This window comes from Camelina sativa, chromosome 9 (genome assembly GCF_000633955.1).
Source record: "Camelina sativa cultivar DH55 chromosome 9, Cs, whole genome shotgun sequence".
Classification (NCBI taxonomy): Eukaryota; Viridiplantae; Streptophyta; class Magnoliopsida; order Brassicales; family Brassicaceae; genus Camelina; species Camelina sativa.
This window is the reverse complement of record NC_025693.1, coordinates 15934802-15959312: the sequence shown is the minus strand read 5'-3', so window position 1 is coordinate 15959312 and position 24511 is coordinate 15934802. Positions and strand designations below refer to the sequence as shown.

The 24511-nt window shown below is 38.6% G+C and overlaps 4 protein-coding genes across 5 annotated transcripts; 1 reads left to right on the top strand and 3 right to left on the bottom strand.

Annotated features, from left to right (window-relative positions):
- LOC104711103 (2-oxoglutarate-Fe(II) type oxidoreductase-like) lies at positions 2751-4571 on the bottom strand. 2 transcript variants are annotated; one of them, XM_010427777.2, is made up of 8 exons: positions 4371-4571; positions 4084-4273; positions 3874-3972; positions 3757-3808; positions 3438-3559; positions 3247-3344; positions 3107-3165; positions 2751-2995 (listed from the first exon to the last, which is right to left on the bottom strand). In XM_010427777.2, the coding sequence occupies exons 1-8, from the start codon at positions 4485-4487 to the stop codon at positions 2935-2937; spliced, it is 798 nt and encodes a 265-aa protein (XP_010426079.1). In that variant the 5' UTR covers positions 4488-4571; the 3' UTR covers positions 2751-2934. The 2 variants fall into 2 exon arrangements, with proteins under 2 accessions (XP_010426079.1, XP_010426080.1); XM_010427778.2 differs by having other exon boundaries at positions 3757-3796.
- On the bottom strand, positions 5541-8308 carry LOC104711104 (2-oxoglutarate-Fe(II) type oxidoreductase). The gene is made up of 11 exons (XM_010427779.1): positions 8137-8308; positions 7834-8029; positions 7648-7746; positions 7520-7571; positions 6820-6941; positions 6625-6722; positions 6478-6536; positions 6265-6321; positions 6132-6177; positions 5901-5980; positions 5541-5815 (listed from the first exon to the last, which is right to left on the bottom strand). Exons 1-11 carry the CDS (start codon positions 8242-8244, stop codon positions 5740-5742), a joined length of 993 nt encoding a protein of 330 aa, XP_010426081.1. The 5' UTR covers positions 8245-8308; the 3' UTR covers positions 5541-5739.
- On the top strand, positions 9281-10081 carry LOC104715332. Its single transcript, XM_010432746.1, has one exon. It carries the CDS (start codon positions 9281-9283, stop codon positions 10079-10081), a length of 801 nt encoding a protein of 266 aa, XP_010431048.1.
- On the bottom strand, positions 20061-22353 carry LOC104711102 (2-oxoglutarate-Fe(II) type oxidoreductase). The gene is made up of 11 exons (XM_010427776.2): positions 22137-22353; positions 21837-22032; positions 21651-21749; positions 21523-21574; positions 21181-21302; positions 20993-21090; positions 20854-20912; positions 20696-20752; positions 20564-20609; positions 20385-20464; positions 20061-20293 (listed from the first exon to the last, which is right to left on the bottom strand). Exons 1-11 carry the CDS (start codon positions 22242-22244, stop codon positions 20209-20211), a joined length of 1002 nt encoding a protein of 333 aa, XP_010426078.1. The 5' UTR covers positions 22245-22353; the 3' UTR covers positions 20061-20208.

The following is a 24511-nucleotide window of genomic DNA, read 5'->3' as shown; positions in this document are numbered from 1 at the left end:
GGTTTATGGTTATTGTTCAAAATGTCCTCATTATGTCGTTCATTCAAGATGTGCAACGAGAGATGGTGTGGGACAAAATAGAGCTTGAAGGAATACCTGAAGCCAACGAAGGAATTGAGCCCTTTGAGGTAATTGATGATAACACAATTAAATATTTCAGCAATTCTCATAACATGATGCTATCAAGGATCGTATGGGTCGTGACGAAAGCATATGTTGTGAAGCATGTACGTATCCGGTGTATTATGATCCATTCTACAGCTGTGAGCCATGTGAGTTTTTTCTTCATAAATCATGTGCTAACTCTCTCCGAAAGAAGTGACATGCAGGCCCGGCCCGCCGCACATTCCTATGATACAAACGTATTAGGTCTCTAATTTTTCTGAAATTTTTAATAAAAAAGTTCGGCCCAACTAAATATTTATATTGCAAATATAGGCTTCATTTTTCAAAACATTTAAGATTTGGTCTCAAATTTTAATCTTGATCTATCTATTATTCTAAAAATAGGCCTCTATTTTATGAGCTCTTAAGATTTTGTTTTAACTTTTAAAATTTATCTTATAAAATCCATTAAAAAAAATGTTTACGTATTGTGCCTCATTTTTTGCTGGGCCGGCACTGGCGACATGTATGCCACAACCAATTGTTTAGTCTTCACACAACCAATGCTGATACGACGACGGGACGGCAAAGAAACGATATGGAAACGTCTCCGGGACGTCTCGCACGTGGCGGGGACGGCAACAGTTTATGGGGACGGCAACGATTCTAATCAAAAACGTTTCTGTTGTAAAATAGGGAATTTAACTTTTTTTTCTTCCATTGTCTATAAAAGAAAAGGAAAATTAACCTTTTAAATATTGTCTAATTAGGGTTTACAGATATCAGTGCTCTATATAGCTCATCTTTTTGCATTCTTACTTCACGTCGACATCGTTCATCGCAAACTCTGTTTAGCTCTGCAAAAGGTATGTCTCAACTCTCAAGCTTCTTAATAACTTAATATAATTCAATTCTTTGTTTAATCAGTGTTTATAGATCGAGACAACGAAACTTATAAACATAGTAACTGATAAACATAGTAGTTGATACGTTTACGTAACTTACGTTTATATATTTTACATTGTTTGCTTATATATTTATAAGCGTAGGTTGATTATACTTGTTTATAAACTTGTTTATCAACTTACGTAACTTGTTTATCAACTCGTCTACGTAACTTTTTTATCAACTCGTTTATACGTTACGTAACTTACGTTTATCAACTTGGTTTTCACAATATTTATATGTAGGTTGATTATTGATATATGCCTACTCAAGAAACAGTGATAATGTCGATATTGGTAGTGGATCTAATCGAACGGTGAAGCTCCATTATGGGGTGACTAAAATTCAGAACCAAGGAACAACTGGAGAAACTTGGAAGTGTAAGTCTAAGATATGTAATGAAATCAAGATGGGATCTTATTCGAGAGTGAGAGCACATCTGCTTGGATTAAAAAACGCTGGTATAACTTCTTGTCAGACAGTAGCTAAGAGTGATAGACAAAAGATGCAAGGGTTGGAAGGTGATTTTGAGAAGAAGAAAAGCGAGTGGAGCTAGAGAGATTCCTTTACCTTGTGAAACAAGTTTTAGCTCTAAAAGAAGAAAGTCTATCATCTTCCCTGTGGAGAAAGCATTTGGTATTGAAATCAAAGACCAGTTGGATCAGGAAATTGCAAGGATGTTTTGCACAGGAGGATTGCCATTTAATCTTGCAAGAAATCCGCATTATCACAGGTCCTACCAGTTTGCTGCTGCCAACAACATTGATGGTTATGTACTTCCTGGTTATAATAAGTTGAGGACAACTTTGCTACAGAAAGAGAGAACTCATGTTGAGAAGTTATTAGAATCACTAAAGCTAACATGGAAAGAAAAAAGGTTGACGATTGTGTCAGATGGTTGGAGTGATCCTACAAGAACATATCCCTGCTGGAGTGACGATTGTGTCAGATGTTTGGAGTGATCTATGGATATTTTTATATTTTATATACTATAAAACTAATATACCCCTGCAGTACCCGTATCCCTAATAATTTTTCAACATGAGTTCTCTCTTTCTGTAGCAAAGTTGTCCTCAACTTATTATAACCAGGAGGTACATAACCATCAATGTTGTTGGCAGCAGCAAACTGGTAGGACCTGTGATAATGCGGATTTCTTGCAAGATTAAATGGCAATCCTCATGTATAAAACATCCTTGCAATTTCCTAATCCAACTGGTCTCTGATTCAACTGATTTTATTCTACGTTATGGTGGAAACACTCAATCAAACTGATTTTGGACCAACTAACACAAACCACAACAAATTCTAACGCTTTAACCCTCTGTTCATGTGGTTCTTTTCCTCATAGGTATTCCATGCTGTACATTATCATATGATTAGCAGTACGAAATTGACTATGCTAATTCTTTAATTTGGTGAACCCGATGATTCTGAAGACCATTTGGTTTTGTCACCCTGTATACTACGTTGACTATCTAAAATATACATTTTATTTTTCTAAAGTTAGATATGATTATGTCACATCATATGCCAAGGGGCTAATCGATATACTTCTTATATAATATGAGAAGGTTTTTTTCTAACTTTTGCTAAGGAAATAATATTTGGTTTACTATTTATCTGACACCTGTATTTTATTGTTTGCATCTAATTAACTATAGTTTGAATCTAATTAACTGCAAGCCCATAAAACCAAAAAAAAAAACATCAACATTTCCTTCCTCTATTCTTTAATCAAAACATATGCAGCTTCTAAGAATCTAGATAAAGTTTTAACTGCAAGTCCATAAAACCAAACATATTATATCATTTAATACTACTAAATAAATGTCAGCTAGGGAACATATTAAGGATCAGAAAGTTAGCCCAAACAACAAGTATTTACTTAAAAATGCCGTTGCTCCAACGCTCCAGCAAGTCACCAATATTCACGATATATGCGCTGTAGAGGAAAACAAACCATATAAAATCAAAATTTGTTATGGGAGTTAGTATAGGAAACAAAAAAAAAGACAGAGCATGGATCCAAAAATACAAAATTCTTTGATATTACTCTTTAATCGGTGGTACATATTCCCACTTTCTAGGCTGCATTTCTTTATCCTTGCATATCTGCCATGAGAAATTAGCAATTTCTATAACCAAAACCTGGTCATATCAAAAGTTATATAACTAGTGAAACTCGTGTAATACCTGGAGGCCCATTACATTATCGGTTGCTAAGAGAGTCATCATTCCGAAATCAGAATGTGGCCCGCATCCATATATTCCTTTAGAGGGATCAGACACCCCTAAAAGGTAATAGAAGAAGGAAGAGAATTACTTGCGATGAGTATACATATAGAATTGGCATAAAGCTTAATGTAATGAACACAATACATCACCTTCATAGTGAATCAAACGCATAAATGCAAGCGGATTTCCCAACATTTCCGGTTTATCAAAGTAATCTTCTTCGACGTTGAGAGCCAATGCCAATACTCTAGCAATAACCTTACAAACCCTCCTGAAAATGCATAAGGTTTCATCATAGGTATACGGTTTGAAAAACTTAATTGTCCATTAATTTTCAAAAAAGTATCCATATATTTATTACGGACGGCTGTATTGCAGTCAAACTGAATCTACCCTCAAAGTTATTTGTTATTTATGTAAGGAAGCAAACATGAAACAATAATTTAGAAGACGAAAACAAAAACTTACAATGCTTCTTGATGATACTTCTCCATGGTAGCCCGCCATCCTGGCAAAACATCTGCAAGACACATCAAAGTTTATTCAAAGAAAAAAACATTAAATTTACAAAAAGTGTTCACTAACCAGAGTTAGGCCAAATATTGGGGCGACAAAATGGTATATGCGAATGCAGACCATCTATGGAGCCTTTGATTCCAATGAAAAAACTTTCTTTGTAATCCCCTAAAATCCATGAGGTTACCACAAGATTGATAAATATTAACAAACATATTTTTGATCAACCAATTAAGTGACAGGTTTTTGATCAAGAAAGTGAAAGCTGGTCACACGAACCGTGGATTTGGTTCTCGGCGATTTGACTAAGGACGGGTGAATAGCCTTGATGTTTTTCATTTCTCAAGACTTTCACCTTCTCCTCCAAAGGAAGAGCAAAGAACTTCTTGCTTTGCGCGAAAGCATTCTCCCTCAACTCCTCACTTATACCATGATTTGTGACATAGAAAAATCCACAATCTAGACATGCCTGGAACAAGAATAACTCACAACGAGCCACACATAAGTAATTATAAAGGTCACACCGTAGTTATCATGAGGGAAAACGAAAAGAAGAAGAGACAAGCCTGCTTAAGCGAAGCAGCTGATTGATGAAAGTTAGGGTTGGCGAGATCTATGCAAGTAAGGGATGAAACGTTGATGATGGAAGCTTCTTCGTGAGTTTTGTTCACCATCTTTCTCATTTCTCATGTGTTGACTCTTTCAGGATCGGATAAGAAGGAGAAATGGCCTTTTCCAAGATTCTACTACCATAAATTCATATAATATGTTTGCTCCATAATTTAAAATATCAAGAGGACAAATTATCAAAATTCATATATATATACTATTGAGTGCTCATCAATAATACTACCAATATAATAAGTGTTTTAATAATAGCTTTTGGTGTGAACAAGTGTTGAGTCTTTTTCTATTAATTTGGTAGAAGATCTTGAGTCGATCAAGTCTTTTTCTAATGCTATATTCAATGTCTTCCATCTAACTTTTTTTTAATCTATTGGTAAGTACAACAGTTTAATTAATTTTCATAAGTTGACTTTCATTTCTAGAGCTTTTTTTTTTCTCTTAGATAGATATTATTTGTTTATTAATCGTGTATTTCTTACTGAGTGTTCATGACAATACTCATGCATCTCAATTTGTGTTTGTTGTGCAGGTAAATGCAAAGTGTGATCGTGAAATCAAGCCAATGAAGAAAAGGATGTTCTAGAGGCTCAATTGATTGTTGTTTGACTTCTGTAGGTTGCTAGAGTTGAGTCTTTATCACGTTGTCTAGGATTGTTAGTTCTTTGGTTTATGTTGGAATGTTCTATTGGTTTAGTTGTTATGGAATTAATACTTGTTAATTGATTATTTGTTAATTCTTGGTTATTTAATTCATATGTTTGCTGATGTTTGATTTGAATGTGGTTAGGGGGTTAGTGAGTATGAGATAACTTATTTGATTTGAAACGGGTCGGATCCTTTCAATTTGGTATCATAGCGAACTGAAGTGACAGTTTTGGGAGTGGGTGTCAATCAACATCAAAGAGGGTGTTGGTCGACAGCACCATTTTGTGGTTCGATCGGGTTGATTTAAATTGTCGATTTGGTTTAGGTGAAACCTTAAAACCGGGCTATTTTGTGGGTTTTAGTAGTAATAATTTACTCATTATTGTTACGTCGGGGTCACAGACTCTGAAATAAAACAGTAGGCCGAGTAAAACATGAACCAAATTAGCTAGAAAGCAAGAATATAAGCGTGAGTGTGATTTTTTATTCATGGTAACAAAGTGATTTATAAATTCAATAGGTCCCCAATAAATAGATATAAACCTTGGTGAAAAAAACAAACACAAAAGACTTTCGACAACGAACCCAACTCGAAAAACCAAAGCATTTACATATAAAGTGGGACTTCCGGGGCTGGTAGTCCGCATGGACCAAAAACTTCACCTAGGCTTTTTTTAGGTGCGCATGTGCTGCTTTGTAACGTTGGGAGATGTACGTTGAACATTTGATCGCTGGAAATCTGTTCATTAAATAAAACCATAAATATTTTTAAGAAAATGGTCGGAGGTCTTAATGGAACGAGGTGGAAGATGTTCAAGACTTACTTGGGATTGTTGTATTCGGACTGGCAGGTAGGAAGACACTCTATTATACAGTCGTGGCTCGGTTTCAAGAAGAATGGAATCTGTCAAAAGAAAACTTTAGCTAAATAAATATGTTATGTAATTTTCCGAATTCACTTGCGACCATGTTCTATGAAACTAGATTTATGAGAAATGATATCAATGGCATTTCGCATGTGCTTGACAAAATTTCCACTTTACTAAGAGACTTACAGAGTATCGATCTTGCCCATTTCCAAGTACCCGATGCAATGTAGATCTATATGGTATAAAAAAACATGCCTAAGAAAATAGCGGACGCCTTAGGAATTAAATTAAGCTCAAAGAAACAAAAACTCATATATACTTGAAATAGCCGTTACTCCAACGCTCAAGCAGATCACCAAGATTCACAATATAGGCTCTGTAGACGATCAAAACAAACCATATAACTCTATCAGATTATCAGAACAGAAAAATATAACGTACTAAACAGAAAATATGTTATGGGAGTAATTAGTGTATGTAGTACTTAAAAAGTTTCATCAACACAAAAACACCAAATATCTCATCATTATACCCTTTAATCGACGGTATATATTCCCACTTTTGCGACTTCGCGTCTTTATCTTTGCATATCTACATGTAGATATTACCAAGTTCCATAACTAATTAACCCGGTAGTATCAAAACGTTATATGGGACAATAACAAAAACAGTGAAATACCTGAAGTCCCATTACACCATCAGTTGCTAAGAGAGACATCATTCCGAAATCAGAATGTGCTCCACATGCATATATTCCTTTCGAGGGATCAGACATGCCTAAAAAAAGTAACAAAAGATTTAAGAAAATTATTGAGGATGATCAGTATATCATAATTGACATTCAAAAGCTAATGCCATTAAGTAAACACATCACCTTCATAATGAAACAAGACCATATCAGCAATTGGATTGCCCAGCATCTCAGGTGTATCAAAGTAATCCGCATCCAAGTCGAGCGCCAAAGCCATTATTTTCGCTATAGACTTACAAACCCTCCTGATCATTCAGAATCTTATTTAAAAAATTGGCTTAATGTTATATATTTTTTAATTATTTTCATGACTATGGTTTTAACCTTGCACACACAACGTGTATAGCCCCCCTAATACGCATATTTACAAGGAGGAATTATGCAGTTATTACTGAATTCACATGTTTACTTGATTAAAGACAACTAGACAAGGCGACCCAAAAACAACATTAGACTTAAAAGAGATCAGTGACAACTTAAGGTGGTAAACTAACGATATCGCCCACATGACAAGTTTCTTATAATCTAGTTAAGATTTGACCAAGAGTAACTGAAGTCACTTATAAAATTATATATACATGCATGGATTATTCTTTGTTTATACGTGGACGAGATCGAGATGTCACATTCGTTGGAAAAAGAAAAGAAAAAGAGTCTAGTTGTGTTTAGGTCTCTTGTTTTAAAATCAAACTTTCCACCTGGTTTCCAGCTCATCTAAATTTCTTAAAATTATTCAATTAACCCCATTGGGTATTAACAAATTTTCCCACCTAATTTCTCTATTTAAAAAATCTATAGAAAACAAACAGAACATGATACTTACAATGCTTCTTGATAATATTTCTCCATGGTCTCTCGCCATCCGGGCAAAACATCTACCAAAAAGTATCAGAAAGTTTTTCCAAAGAAGAAAGCATTAAATTAACAAACTCTGGTTATTCAAAAACTAACCAAGGTTAGGCCAATTGTTGGGGCCATAGAATGGCTTATCCCAATGCAGACCATCTTTGGGACCTTCCATTCCAATGGTAAAACCCTCTTTGTCATCACCTAAAACCGATAAAAGTTACACCAAGAGTTGAGATATATCAACAAGTCTAGACTAATAATATGCATGAGAAAGCTGATAAGACAAACCTCGAACTTGATTTTTAGGGTCTAAGAGAGAATCATGGAATGGTGCATAGCCTCGATACTTTTCATTTCTCAATACTTTCATTTTCTCTTCGAAAGGAAGTGCGAAGAACTTTTTGCTCTGCTCGAAAGCCTCTTCCTTTAACTCCTCACTTATACCGTGATTTACAACGTAGAAAAATCCACAATCTAGACATGCCTGGAACAAGAATAACTCGTGACCGAATCAGTGTTTTCCTTCATAGAAGCTACATTAATGTTTTCATACCTAATTATTTTTTAAGAACGATATAAATAGAAACATACCTTCTTGAGCAAAGCAGCTGATTGATGAAGGTCAGAGTTGTCGAGATCTATGCAACAAAGAGAAGAAACTTTGATGATCGAGAGCTCTTCCTCATTTTTATTCTCCATCTCTCTATTACTCTCTGTCTTACTTTGGATAGGAAAGACCGATCGAAAGAGAAATGCTTTTTTTTTTTTTCCCTACTACCATATATGTATTACTATCCTATTCCCTGATGATGTCTACTTGCATAATTAAATGTATGATCCACAGCCGCTTGTCACACTTCACGTTTTAAATTTCCTATTATACATTTTTAAAATGTTTTTAATTTTTATACATAAAATCTAAAGGGAGATGTTATTAACGTACGAACTACCTCATGTTGTTACCGCTCTATCCCATTTGTTAATTGTTATATACACCATAATGGGATCCTTGGACTAGTTTTCTATTTTTTTTCTTTCTGGACAAGGATCTGTAGAATGTATATATGTAAAAAATATAAGTGTAAATGATAGATTCCTAATCTCTATTGTATTCCTCTTATATAATGTAATATCTCCATCTAATAATATTCATTCAGCCTCCTATCTTATATGGTAGTAGAGCCTCGATCTCTCTTAACCTAAAAACTCTAAAAAAAAATTTATTTTTCACGCTGCTCACCATGTCAACCTCCTCCTGTGAGACCATTGCTGTGTCCGCGTCCAAAAATATCCTTTCCGTCAACATGATGAACATGACTAAGCTCACCAGCACTAACTTCTTGATGTGGAGTCGTCAAGTACGTGCGCTGCTCGATGGCTACGATCTCATCGGCTACGTTGATAGTATCGTTGTTGTCCCTCTTCTTACTGTCACTGCTGATGGTGTTACCTCTGAAAATCCGGACTATAAGATTTGGAAGCGACAAGATCGCCTGATTTACAGTGCTCTTTTTTGAGTTCTATCTCCTTGTCTGTCTAACCCTTGCTATCCACCACGACTACCTCTGCTGAAATCTGGAGTAAGCTAACTTCGATCTATGCCGCTCCAAGTCGTGCCCATGTTCAACAAGTACGACAACAGATCAAGATCTGGACTAAAGGTGACAAGTCTATTGAAACATATTTTCAAGGCCTTAACACTCGGTTCGATCAGCTGGCTCATCTTGGTAATCCCATGGAGCACGAGGATCAGATTGAGAAAATCCTTGGTGGTCTTCCTGATGAGTACAGTCGTGTTGTCGATAAGCTTGAAGGACGTGATCGGTCTCCCACTCTGGCTGAAGTTTACGAAAAGTTACTTCACCATGAAGTTAAGCTCAAGAGCATCACAATGTCTTCACCATCTCTACCGATCACCGTGAATGCAGTGAATGTCCATGGTCCGCAGTCTCGTGGACAATCTCGCTACAACCATCGTCAACAAAAAACTTCACAACAATTTCAACTCCGCCAACACAACTCAGGTCTGCGTGGCTATCAAGGCCGATGTCAGATTTGTGGCGTCTATGGCCATAGTGCACGCCGTTGTTCTCACTTCCAGGTCGCCGGTGGTCAAATCACCAACACCACACCGTTCTCTGTTCCATGGCATCCTCGCGCGAACATGGCTACTGCTACTCCTTGGATTCTCGACTCGGGAGCCACCCACCATCTCACCACCGACTTGAGCAATCTTTCTCTTCAACAACCATACAATGGTGGTGAAGAGGTCACCATTGCCGAAGGCACTGGTCTCCCTATCTCCCATATGGGTTCAACCCTTCTCCCTACACCCTCTAAACCTCTTACTATGAACGATGTTCTATATGTTCCGAATATTGCCAAGAATCTTATTTCAGTATACCGTTTGTGCAATGCTAATTGGGTTTCTATGGAATTTTTTCTGGCTTATTTTCAGGTGAAGGATCTCAAAACGGGGGTCCGGTTGCTTCAAGGGAGAACTAAGAATGAGCTCTACGAGTGGCCAGCCCAATGACCAACAATCCCATCTCCCTTTTCACAACCACCACCTCAAAAGCATCACTTTCATCTTGGCATTCCAGACTTAGCCACCCCTCACCTCCGATTTTACACAATATTATTTCAAAGTTTTTTTTACCATGTTCGGAATCTCCCATAAACATTATCCATGTTCTCATTGTCTTATCAATAAAAGCCATAAGCTTCCTTTCAATACAAACACCATTTCCTCCACAAAACTATTACAAATTCTTTATTCTGATGTCTGGATGTCTCCTTTACTCTCTAATGAAAACTTTAAATATTATTTGGTCGTTGTGGATCACTATACTAGATACACATGGTTGTATCCGTTGAAGCAAAAATCACAAGTGAAGGACACCTTTATTGCTTTCAAGGCTCTTGTCGAGACACGCTTCAAGGAGAAGATTGAAACACTATATTCGGATAATGGGGGAGAATTCCTTGCTTTGAGGCCATTCTTGGCAACCAATGGCATCTCGCATCTCACAACACCACCACATACACCAGAACACAATGGCATCTCTGAACGCAAGCATCATCATATCGTTGAGACAGGTCTCACCCTGTTACACCAAGCCTTGGTTCCTAAACACTACTGGCCATATGCATTTGCGACTGCCGTTTATCTCATTAATAGGATGCCAACTTCGGTGTTAAACAATGTCTCTCCCTATGTCAAGTTGTTTCAACAAGAATCCAATTATTTGAAGCTTCGTGTCTTTGGGAATCTATGTTTCCCATGGCTCCGACCGTATACGGCACACAAGCTACAAGATAGTTTGGTACTATGTGTGTTCATGGGTTATTCCTTGACTCAAAGTGCCTATTTGTGTCTCGATGTTGCGACGGGTCATGTTTACGCATCGCGCCATGTTCAGTTTGTGGAATCCAGCTTCCCATTTGCTTCACCACCTAATACCACTACCAAGTCTTCACCGGAGGATGTACAACCTTCTCTCCCTTCTGTCATAAACATTCCAACGCCACCACTCGCTACAGCTCAGCTTCCTTCTCTTACGGCACCAGTTCCTCCTTCTCCTTCACCACAACCCTCCGCTGCATCTCCGTCAATTTCACCATCACGGACCAATCATACCGAGGATAATTCGTTGCTGGACCGAGAATTGTCACCAGGCCCATCAACAAATTATGTATCTTAGCCCAGTCCAACGACAAAAACAACTTTCCACTCCTCTCCGCAATTGTCTCCATTGTCGGTCTCTCCTTCTCCTTCGCCGGTCCCGTCTATCGTACCAGCTCCAGCGGCTCCACCGCCTGCTATGAATCTACCGGTGAACACACATCCAATGCAAACTCGGCGTAAGAACAACATTACAAAACCAAAGATGAATTTTAGTCTTTCTGCCATCACCACCAAGATAACCATTCCAACAACGGTGACCCAAGCAGTGCGTGATAAGAAATGGCGGAATGCAATGGGTGATGAAATGGGTGCTCAAACACAGATGCACACATTCGATTTGGTTCCTTTACATCCTGGTCAGAATGTTATACCTACTAAATGGATTTATACACTAAAGTATTTGCCAAATGGTTGATAGGTATAAGGCTCGTTTGGTCGCACGCGGTTTAATCAAGAGAATGGTCTGGACTATGATGAAACCTACAGTCCAGTGGTTAAGTCCAACACTATCCGCTTGGTACTCCAACTTGCCGTTAATCATGCTTGGCCGATAAAGCAACTCGATGTAAATAATGCTTTCTTACATGGGACTCTCACCGATGAAATCTATGTCTCTCAACCTCCGGGTTTTGTCGACAAAGATCGTCCTAATCATGTTTTCCGGCTAAACAAGGCCTTGTATGGTCTCAAGCAAGCTCCTCGTGCTTGGTATCGGGAATTGAAGACATACTTACTCCAAATGGGGTTCAGAAACTCTCTCGCTGATACTTCAGTCTTTGCCTACCTTAATGGTGACGACGTTGTTTACACTCTTGTTTACGTCAATGACATCAACGTGACGGGAAGCTCCAGTTCTCTTATCACCGGCTTCATTGATGATCTCTTCTCTAGGTTCTCGCTTAAGGAACCGACTGAACTTCGCTACTTCTTGGGTGTTGAGGCTACTAGGACACCACAAGGGTTACATCTTATGCAAAATCGGTATATTCTTGATCTTCTCATGAAGACTAACATGCTAGACGCAAAACCAGTCTCCACTCCAATGGCACCTAAACCAAAGCTATCTCTCTGTTCCGGTACTCTGCTCGATGATCCCAGCAAGTATCGAATGGTGTTAGGAAGTCTTCAATATCTGTCTTTTACTCGTCCGGATATAGCATATGCGGTTAACAAATAGTCTCAATTCATGCATCAGCCGACTGATATGCATTGGCAGGCTGCAAAGCGGATTCTCTGTTATCTTGCTGGAACCATCTCTCATGGTATCTATCTTTGGCCAAATGCTCCTCTTGCTCTTCATGCATATTCCTATGCGGACTGGGCGGGTGACACTGACGATATGGTGTCAACCAACGCCTATCTTATTTATCTTGGTTCTGCTCCTGTTGCTTGGTCTTCTAAGAATCAGAAGGGTGTCACTCGCTCCTCCATCGAAGCTGAATACAGAGCGGTGACGAATACATCAGCTGAAATCCGTTGGCTTACCTCGCTCCTTTCCGAACTTGGTGTCCAGCTTCCTACTTCTCCGGTAGTCTATTGCGATAATGTAGGCGCCACTTACCTGTGTGCTAACCCTGTCTTCCATTCCCGAATGAAACATATCGCCTTGGACTACCATTTCATTCGTGAGCAGGTTCAATCGGGTGACTTGCGTGTTGCACATGTCTCCACCAAAGATCAGCTAGCGGATGCACTCACAAAGCCTCTACCGAAGAACAGATTCACTGAGTTGTTTGACAAGATTGGAGTGACTTCAGCCCCTTCATCTTGAGGGGGCGTGTAGAATGTATATATGTAAAGGATATAAGTGTAAATGATAGATCCCTAATCTCTATTGTATTCCTCCTATATAATGTAATCTCTCCATCTAATAATATTCATTCAGCCTCCTATCTTATAGGATCCTCGTTAATTATCTGCATCGATGATCAGAGAGGTCAAATAACATTCTAACGAGTGGCTTTCTTCTTTTGACTTTTTTTTTTGATAAATCAGGAGTGATCCTAAAGGTTTCTAGGCCGGAAGAAACCATGTTAAATTTTGACGGAACTTTTCTCCCTTTACCACTGGACCAAGGTGACTTAGTTCTTTTGACTCTCTTTTGCCAAACATGATACTGAGTCTTTAATTGTCTTCACTAATGTCCAGAACCTCAACATCCACTTCCATCCTGTAAATATACTGACTCCATTCTAATCCACTGATATATAACATTGTTTGTGCTATTAACATGTTTTATTCTATTAACAAACGTAGTAGAATGCTATATGAGTAAATATTTTGATACAACTTGCATTATGTAAGTGTATTTAATATACTAACACGTTATCGGTATATATAGCGATTCTACGTCATTACAATAGTTGTCTTTAATATACTATCATGATAGTTGTCTTTTAAATGAACATAAATTACTCAAAAAATGGATATGCCTTTTTTTTTTTTTTTGTCAAAAGGATATGCCTCTTTAAAATCCACTATTTTGCTATTTAATTTTCCATTAAGAGAATATTTATTTAATATACAACTTTATTAGTAAAATTACTGACATTATATTTTATAATTAGTTACGAGATGATGTGTATCCCTTCATATTTCATATTTATGAGTAAAAATGACTTATAATAGGAACAAACGACAATAAGTCTCAACAATTTATAATGGTTTAATAATCAAAAAGACAAAAACTAATATTTAGAAGTGAAATAGACTATTTGAATTTCGAAAAAGCTTTTACCAAAACCTGAAATCATTAAAAATATGTAAGTACAAGCAAATAGAATTTAATAACAACCATGATATTTAAGATTAAATAGATCCAACGATAGAAATTGTTTTTAAGAGGTTTACTAAATTAAGTTTTGGTCATTCATTAATGTTGAATTAGACACACCAACAGTTACAAAACAAATTAATTTTTTTTTTTTCAACAAAAGATTAGTTCAGAGGAGCCAATGCGAAGGAAAATTGTTTACATACAAAACATTGTGCAGAAATGTGCGTGCATAGCGTGCCAAAAGATCCGCTTTTGCATTTGCATTTATGGGAATAAAAGATAAGGAAAAGGAAGAGAACTCCTCCCTATCCATCTTAATATCATCAAGGTACGTCGAGAACGCCGGCCAGTCGTGTGGCGAAGACACCATCTTCACCGAATCAGCGCAGTCTCATGTCCGATCATGCAACGCATCGCCCAAATGAAAGCTTCCACTTCAGCGTATAAGGGGGAAAGACTTCGTCGAAAGTTAGTTGCTCCCCTGCTTGGCCTCGGGTCCTGAGACTGAGTACAAAACCACCCGGCTCCTGCAAAACGATCTTCCGACTTCCAAGAGCCATCAATGAAACAACGGTAACCTGAGAAGAACATGGGAAGGGAAACGTTTGGCCCCCGTAAACAAGAGTCCGCAACCGTTGTCTGGACAGTTGAAACCACATCTTCACCCTCCTCCTGAGCCTGGATCCAGGATAAAGCCTCACCTTCAGCTATCCGAACAACCTCCTCCGGCCACTCCGTAATATTTTCAAAAACCTTTGCATTACGCGCCTTCCATAAATACCACAAAATCCACGGGAAAGCTGACACATGGGATCCCGGGCTTTTGGGATCCAAGAAGTGATCCATATTAGCATAAACAGACTCCACCGGAAAACAATGTGATCCTACCGGTACCTGAGATAAAGCCCACACCTGACGCGCTGGTGGACAAAGGAACATAACATTATTACTGTTTCCTCCTCCGCACCACATCGTGAACAGCCCAAATCACATGCGATACCACGCCACCGCAAATTTCGTGAAACCGGAATACACCCAGACAAAGCTTGCCACATAAAGTGGTGGAGTTTTGGTGGGCAGCCAACCTTCCAAACACTAGCTAGGAGGGAGGTTATCTCTGGTCCATCCCCAAGCGCCTTAAAAGGCCCGGAAGTCGTCATACGTGCCACATGATAACCAGATTTAACCGTATACCTCCCAATTTTCGTAAAATGCCAACCAAGGGAATCATCCTTTTGGCAGCTACCTAAAGGTAAAGCTCCTATCAACGCAACATCAACTGGATCAAAGTGCTCCGAAAGCACATCCATCCGCCACGAATTTGTCTGACAATCCATTAACTGTGAAATTTTAAGAGAAGGGTCCTTAAACGAGCCCTTACTGAGAGCTGGTCTCGAGGATTAAGCTGGTATCCAAGGGTCAGTCCATATTGAAATGGACTCTCCCGAACCAACCCGTTTAATAAGTCCTTTTTGTACCAGAGATCGAGCTGAAACTATACTCCTCCACCCGTAAGAAGGAGAGTAAGAACGAATCGGTTCCATGGGATCCAAATTCCTATAATACCTACCTTTAAAAACCTTGGCAAACAACGAATTAGGATATTCAATTAGCCTCCTTAGTTGTTTAGCCAACAACGCTGAATTAAAATCATCGACATTCCGAAATCCTAAGCCGCCCAGTTGTTTACTACAGCATAGTTTCTCCCAAGCTAACCAATGCATACCACCCGTCCTACCATCCGTACTCGACCAAAAATTTGCCACAGTACTGGTGAGTTTGGATGTAATTGTCTTCGGTAGCCGAAAATAAGACATCACAAACGTCGGGACCGCAGTAGCGATAGATTTGATCATGACCTCCTTTCCTCCTTTAGAAAGCAATTTTGCCGACCAACCAGTCGTACGTCCCTGCAGTCTTTCCCGAACAAACGAAAAGACCTTTGTTTTAGACCCTCCTAAACTCTCAGGCAACCCCAGGTACGATCCCATGCCTCCCCGATTTGTTATGCCAAGAATCCCTTGGATCTCCAGTTTTGTATCTTCCGCAACCTTATGACCAAACTGAATAGAAGATTTCGCAAAATTTATTTGCTGACCCGAGGCAGCCTCATATTTTCGTAAAATACTCAAAATGACCTCACATTGTTCTTTGGCGACCTTACAAAAGAAAAAACTATCATCCGCAAATAAAAGATGTGTGATTGGCGGGCATTGATTTGCCACCTTAATCCCTGTAATTAATTTATCCTCCTCCGCTTTCCGAATATTTGCAATTAAAACTTCCGTGCATAATATAAACAAATAAGGAGATAGTGGATCCCCCTGTCGTAAACCCCTTTCCGGAATAATCAAACCATTTGGTTGACCATTCAAAAGAACTTTGTACTCAACCGAGCTAACACAAAACATAATCCATCCAATCCATCTTTCATCAAAACCCATTTTGTAAATTAAATTTTCAATAAACTCCCACTCCACCCGGTCATATGCCTTACTCATATCTGTTTTTATTGCCATAAACTTCCCTTTGCAAGACGGATTAGTCCGTAAACCGTGGAACATTTTCTGAGCAATCAGAATGTTATCCGAAATGAGACGGCCAGTAACGAAAGCCGATTGTGTTTTCGAAATAAGCCCTAGCAAAAACTGCTTAAGCTGTTGACACATGATCTTAGAAATAATTTTATACCCCACATTACACAAACTAATTGGACGCAGCTCCGTCATCCGGGTTGGCTTTGCCACCCTCTGTCAAACACTCCCTCCTCGAAAAAACCATTAACCAGCGAGACTAGGTCTCCTTTAACAACCTGCCACGCTTTTTGGTAAAACAAAGCGGTCATCCCGTCCGGGCCCGAAGCCTTATCCGGATGCATCATAAATAGAGCCGCGCGAACCTCTGACTCTGTACCCGGGGCCGTTAACTGGGCATTGGCCTCATCTGTAATGACTGGGCGTACCTCACATAAGACCTCATCAAAATTTGTTGGATGCAACGTTGTAAACAAATCAGCAAAGTACGACACTGCAATATTGCAGATATCAACATCCTCCGTAGACCAAACCTCGTTCTTATCAAAAAGACCTGTAATCCGATTGCGGGCTCGTCTCTGCTTAGTCAGGGCATGAAAATACTTAGAATTCTGATCCCCCATCTGCATCCATCTATTACGACTCTTCAAATACCAATATACCTCTTCATCCTTATAGGCTTCCCACAATCGGGCATTTAAATTGGAGATTACCAAAAGTGGAGTTGCATCATCGGCCTGAGCAACAGTCAGCTGGCTCTTTAAAGCCTCACTTGTGTCCCTACCAAAAGGAACTTGCTCCTTACGCCACCGAGAAATAGCCCGTCGACAATTAATAATTTTGTCTAAAAAAGTGGGTAAGCTCTGAGGATGTCCCCCATCCCAACCCGCCGGAATAATCAAACCATTTGGTTGACCATTCAGAAGAACTTTGTACTCAACCGAGCTAACACAAAACATAATCCATCCAATCCATCTTTCATCAAAACCTATTTTGTAAAGTAATTTTTCAATAAACTCCCACTCCACCCGGTCATATGCCTTACTCATATCTGTTTTTATTGCCCTAAACTTCCCTTTGCAAGACGGATTAGTCCGTAAACCGTGGAACATTTTCTGAGCAATCAGAATGTTATCCAAAATGAGACGGCCAGTAACGAAAGCCGATTGTGTTTCCGAAATAAGCCCTGGCAAAAACTGCTTAAGCTGTTGACACATGATCTTAGAAATAATTTTATACCCTACATTACACAAACTAATTGGACGCAGCTCCGTCATCCGGGTTAGCTTTGCCACCTTCGGAATGAGACAAATGTCCATAGTATTTAAACCTCTGTCAAACACTTCCTCCTCGAAAAAACCATTAACCAGCGAGACTAGGTCTCCTTTAACAACCTGCCACGCTTTTTGGTAAAACAAAGCGGTCATCCCGTCCGGGCCCGGAACCTTATCCGGATGCATCATAAATAGAGCCGCACAAACCTCTGACTCTGTAACCGGGGCCGTTAACTGTGCATTGGCCTCATTTGTAATGACTGGGCGTACCTCACATAAGACCTCATCAAAATTTGTTGGATGCAACGTTGTAAACAAATCAGCAAAGTACGACACTGCAATATTGCAGATATCAACATCCTCCGTAGACCAAACCTCGTTCTTATCAAAAAGACCTGTAATCCGATTGCGGGCTCGTCTCTGCTTAGTCAGGGCATGAAAAATACTTAGAATTCTGATCCCCCATCTGCATCCATTTATTACGACTCTTCAAATACCAATATACCTATTCATCCTTATAGGCTTCCCACAATCGGGCATTTAAATTGGAGATTACCGAAAGTGGAGTTGCATCATCGGCCTGAGCAACGGTCAGCTGGCTCTTTAAAGCCTCAATTGTGTCCCTACCAAAAGGAACTTGCTCCTTACGCCACCGAGAAATAGCCCGTCGACAATTAACAATTTTGTCTAAAAAAGTGGGTGAGCTCTGAGGATGTCCCCCATCCCAACCCGCCGCGATCGCCTCCATCAATCCATCCTTCCCAATCCACCGGCGATCAAACATAAAACGTCGCTTTCCCCGCGGCCTTTTTTCCCCTATATTAATCACAATGGGCTTGTGATCAGAGGCAATCATAGGTAAATATTCTAGAACCGTATCTGCGTACAATTCATGCCAATCTTCATTACTAAGGGCTCTATCCAACCAACACTGAATAGGTTTTTTGTCCCGCCAATCTCGCCAAGATAAACAATCTCCTAGATAGGAAAATTCCAAAAAACCACAATCTTGAATCATCCCATTAAAAGGAAGAACGAATAGGCATGACGAAGCTTGCCTCCTCTTTTCTCATGATTACCCGTTAGCTCATTGAAATCACCTACAGCAAACCATGGTGATGACCGAGACACACCAATACGCAATAACCGCTCCCATACCATGTCACGGTTCTTGGGTACTGGGTCACCATAAACGAACGTTAAATAGATGACCCGTCCTTTATAAACCGCTTCAATATCAATTAACCGATTAGACTCAAATAAAATAGAGATATTAAAATCCTCTTGATTGTTAAAAAGTGCCAAACTTCCACTAGAACCAATAGGGTCAACTGTAGTTAAATTTTTGTAGCCAAAATGCCCTACATATTTTTCCAAAACAATACGAGGTTATTTTGTTTCCATCAAAAATAAAAAAATCAGGTCAATGTTTATGCCATAAATCCCACAGATTACCAATGGTTGCCTTATTACCTAGGTCTTGACATGTCCAACTAATAATATTCATTAATTAAAAATCAAAATTGTGTGGTTAAGACACATAAGGCTACCCGCCCAAACCACGGACGAGTAATCAGAGTAAAGGACTCAGAACAAAACCGAGAGTAACCAATAGAAACCGATGGGTGGAAAAAAGCCCAAAGCCCACAACACCAACTTGGTCCAAATGTAAATCCCCAATACCGAGCAGCAATCGATTGCCTAAAGACCTGCTGTATATATTTGCAAGAACATAGACACCACACATGGTGGATATACTCATCTAGTTTGGTTATAAATCTTGATTCCTGACTCATATGGAGCTATTTTTTAATACTATGATTGATGTTTAACATTTTTTATTTATCAGTACGTACTGACATATAGTTTAATTAGTTTTTGCAACATGCGTGTGTATATCTCGTTGACTTAATTATCCATAGCTGTATTTCTCTGGTACTACATATATGCAATTTGCACGTACGTACAAACGTAAACATAACTACACCAAACCTTAATGATATAGGAAGTGGGTGCAACTAGGACTTTTCTATCAGGTCATTACATATTGTTTTGTGGTTATGTACTGAAGACACTAGTTTTATTAATTCTCTTAGCATACGTGTTTGGTTTCATTATACTTTAGATGGTATATCTCAAATCATGAATTGAACCAGTTGTGTTCTCAATTAAAAGACGTTTTTTTTTGTCAACAAAGACGTTGTTTTTCTAATGAGGGTTGTAATTGTAATGAAAAGAAAAAATTGTAAATCAAATAGGTCCCATTTATAAAAAGGGTATAAACCTAGGTGAACAAGCCTTTAATTAAAATTTTAACAAAAAAAAGAGAAGCAAAGCGTTTATAATGGGAGGGGCGTTAAACCAAAATAGAAGAAACCCAAAGACTTTCACTTAAATCTGTTTGTAGATGCTCAAATCCACATGTGATTGCTGGTAACGTTGGGTGAGGTATGCTTTACATGTGATAGCTGGATATCTGTTCATTAAACACAATCGTTAACGTCTTTAAGAGACATTGATACATGTCCAAGGTCCCAATGTAACAAAATAAAGATATAAAGCCTTACTTAGGAGGCTTGTTTTCGGATTGGCAGGTAGGAAGGCACTCTACTAGACAGTCGTGACTCGGTTCTACAAAGAATGGAATCTATAACAAGATCACATTGAAAAGATGTCCAGTGTTATATAGTATCTCGAACTCATTTGTGAACATGTTCAACAATATGGGTATTAGTAAGAGACTTACGGAATATCTTTCCTGACCATTCCCAAGTACCCGATGCAATGTTGATCTGTATATATGTATGTGAGAAAAATGTCAGCTATATAGAAAACTTGCCAAAATCACAACGCAGAGGGTTAAACAAATCGATATTACTTAAAAATGCCGTTGCTCCAACGCTCAAGCAAGTCACCAAGATTCACAATATATGCTCTGAAGAGGTAAACATATATAAAAACAGAATTTTATCATAAGAGTTGATGTTTAATATTTTTTCATGGATCCAAAAACGTTAAATTATATTCTCACTATACCCTTTAATAGATGGTACATATTCCCACTTCCTAGGCTTCGCTTCCTTATCCTTGCATATCTGCGGTCATACATTAGTAATTTCTCATTACCAAACCTGGTCACATCTTAAGTTATAGGACTAGCGAAATTGTGTAATACCTGGAGCCCCATGACACTATCAGTTCCTAAGAGAGTCATCATTCCGAAATCAGAATGTGCCCCGCATCCAAATATTCCTTTGGAGGGATCCGACACCCCTAAAAGATAGCAGAAAGAAGGAATACAATTATACTACTTGGGATCAGCAGATCATGGACATGCAAAGCATAATCAAGAAAATACATCACCTTCGTAGTGCACTAATCGCATAACTGCGATGGGATTTCCCAGTATTTCCGGTTTATCAAAATAATCCGCTTCCAAGTCTAGCGCCAATGCCAATAATTTAGCAATAGTCTTACATACCCTCCTGACCATGTGGAAGGCTCATCATAAGTATACAATTTGGAAATTTTTCTCTGAATCTTTTCACAGAAAAAAAATGTACGGTCTTATATAGTAAAAAACATACTCACTAATGTTGTCTAGTAGAGTCAAGAATTTAATCTTGCCTAAAAAGTTATTTTGTGTCAAACTGGAATATTTTCACTAATTATTTTAAGAAATGAAACATGAGACTTCAGACTTACAATGCTTCTTGATGATATTTTTCCATGGTCGATCGCCATCCTGGCAAAACATCTGCCAAAAAAATAAAAGTGTATTAAAAAAAATTAAAAAAAGCTAACTAGAATATATGGAGAAAAAAATAACTAACCAGAGTCAGGCCATAGGTTGGGGCTATAGAATGGTGTATCCCCATGTGGATCATCTTTGAAATCCTCGATTCCAATGAAAAAACTTTCTTTGTAATCCCCTGAATACCATCATTAGGTACGTCAAGATTGAGATAACCATCAACAACAAATTTTTGATCAAGCAAGTAAAAGATGGCCATACAAACCATCGACTTGATTCTCAGGATCTAAGATTTGATCAAGGACAGGTGAATAGCCTCGATGTTTTTCGTTCCTCAAGACTTTCATCTTCTCCTCCAAAGGAAGAGCAAAGAACTTCTTGCTCTGCTCGAAAGCCTCGTCCCTTAACTCCTCACTTATACCATGATTTGTGACATAGAAAAATCCACAGTCTAGACATGCCTTCAATAAGTATAACCCACGGGTCAAAGTTTTTGACATATGTAAGGGTCATTGTAATCATCTTTAACTTTGAGCCTAAAAAAAAAAAAAAAATCTAGACAGACCTGTTTAAGCGAAGCCGCTGATTGATGAAGATTAGTGTTGGCGAGATCTATGCAAGTAAGGGATGAAACTTTGATGGTCGAAGCTTCCTCCTGAGTTTTATTCTCCATCTCTCTCACTCTCTATGTTAATTCTTTGAGGATAAGAAGAAGAATGGCCTTTTTCAAGATCCACTTCCATGTACTGAGAAATGTGGCCAAATATTACGCAAAGAGCCAAAAACGCTTGTCACCTCCACATTTAAAATTTCAACTTGACAATATATAAAATCTTGGGATAATCGCCACACCAACCACATCTTTTGAAAATAATAGTTATAGTTTGTTTTTTTTAAGGTTATCTATTATTACTCAAGAACTAAAGAGAAATAATAGAGAGGACTCCTTTTTTATCTCCACCTTCTCTCTAAAAACTTAAACCTAGTTTTGAGCCGTCACTTCTCCGGTTGCCCTCCCGGCACCGGAGAGGGCTTTTGTTCCCCTCTTTTCTTAGCTGCTTCTACTGTCATCGTCACCCTCTGTGAGGTGGTCCTTCGTCTCTGATTTGGTTCTCTTGTTGGTGGTTTCCGGCGATGTCTAGGCGCGTGAAGCGGAGTCTTCTTTGGGAGGTGTCTGCTAGTGAAGCCTCGACGGACTTGCTTGAGGACGGCAGCGTTTGTTCGTGGCTGGATTTGGCAGATCTGGGTGGAAGACTTTGTGTGTTGGGACTCGCCGAAGGGTTTGTTGGCTTTGGTGAGAAGTGAGAGCCGCGGCTTCTCTTCGGTGAACTCCGGTGGTCAGATCTGGTGTTTCTCTCACTGGATCTTGACTTCTCTCCGTCCAGTCGAGGCGTTACTTCTCAGTTGGGGTTGGCTTCTTTGACAGGTAAGTTTGGGCGGTTCTTCATTGTGGGTCTTGAATCTACAAGGGGAAGGCAGTGGTGGGTGGTTTGCATCTCCGGCAACAGAGGCGTGGTTTGTCTTCCTCTGATGCAACTGTGGCTTCGGTTTGGATGGTCGGGAAGCTTCTAGATCAAGCCGCGTTTGGTCGCGGTGGAGCTTTTCCCTTGGTTCACCCATCCGCCAGAAGCTGCGGTTGCGGCGGAAGTCGGAGGAGGGCAGGAGGGTATTGTTGCATTGTTGCGGTGGTTAACCTAGATGTTTGACATCCTTAGGGGCTATCATGGGATCCGGTTTATGGAAGATGGATTGAGCCATCATCCTCTGTAAATCGCCATGACTTTGTGTCCACCAGACCGGATTGAAGCAAACCTACCTGGAGGTTGCGGTGGTTGCCGGAGCTGGAAGAGGCGTGTTAGATCTGAGTGAGCGGGTTGCTAGGCACGGGACCTGTCTTCGCGGAGCCTGTCATTGGTGGTTTGAACTTGTTGGAGGATCTGTAGCGGGTCAAGCAGTACACCGGAGAAGAACCTGAGACAGAGTTTGGTTGCGGATGTCAAGGGTTTCGATTTGGTGTATCCGCCGCAAAGCCGTGGATCCTGCAACCACCGGCGTTCCTGTTCAAGCTTCTGTTTCAGGTCATTCAGCAGGATCCGATCGTTTTTCCGGCGAAGGCATCGACCGCCGTTTTCTCCTTTTTGTAACTGCTGGACCTTTGTAATTAGTTCCAAGGCCGAGCCCATTAGTGGTAGGCCCATTATCATTACTAATATTAATAGAAAAGTTTTTCCAAAAAAAAAAAAAAAAAAAGAGAAATAATACTTGAATACATCTATATACTTATCTAAGCAACCCTTTAAACAAATAACCTTACTCCAAGTAAATATTACACAAAATGCCACTGTATTTTTATACAAAATATAATAACAGAATCTTAATATTAATATTAATTTGTTGTAACCTGAAAATGATTATCCAAAAAATAGTAATTATTAATTTATTAGATTACAAAAAACCATTAATAAAATAATTTCAAAAATTATTAAATAAAATAATAATAAAATTATTTCGAAATTATGTAATAAAATAATTGAACAGATTCTATTTATTGTTTCAGAAATCTTACAAAACAATAACAAACTATTTAGAAAATTATAAAACTTAAATTTATTTATAAAACTAAGATTAAATATTTACATATCTAAATCATTTAATAATAACAAATATATATTAAAGTTAGGATACAACATTGTTTATATTTTTAAAATATATCTATATACTTATTTAAGCTATGTTGTTAAAAATTTAACCAGTTCTGATGTGACATATTACGAAAATGCTATTATATTTTAATTATTCTAATAACTAACAAAAGAAAAGTTTAGATTTGTTTACAAAATAATAAAACTCTATTTATTGTTTCATAAATCTTAGGAAATAATAACAAACTATTTAATTGGCTAAAACTTAATTGTTTATACACAATATTCACTATATAAA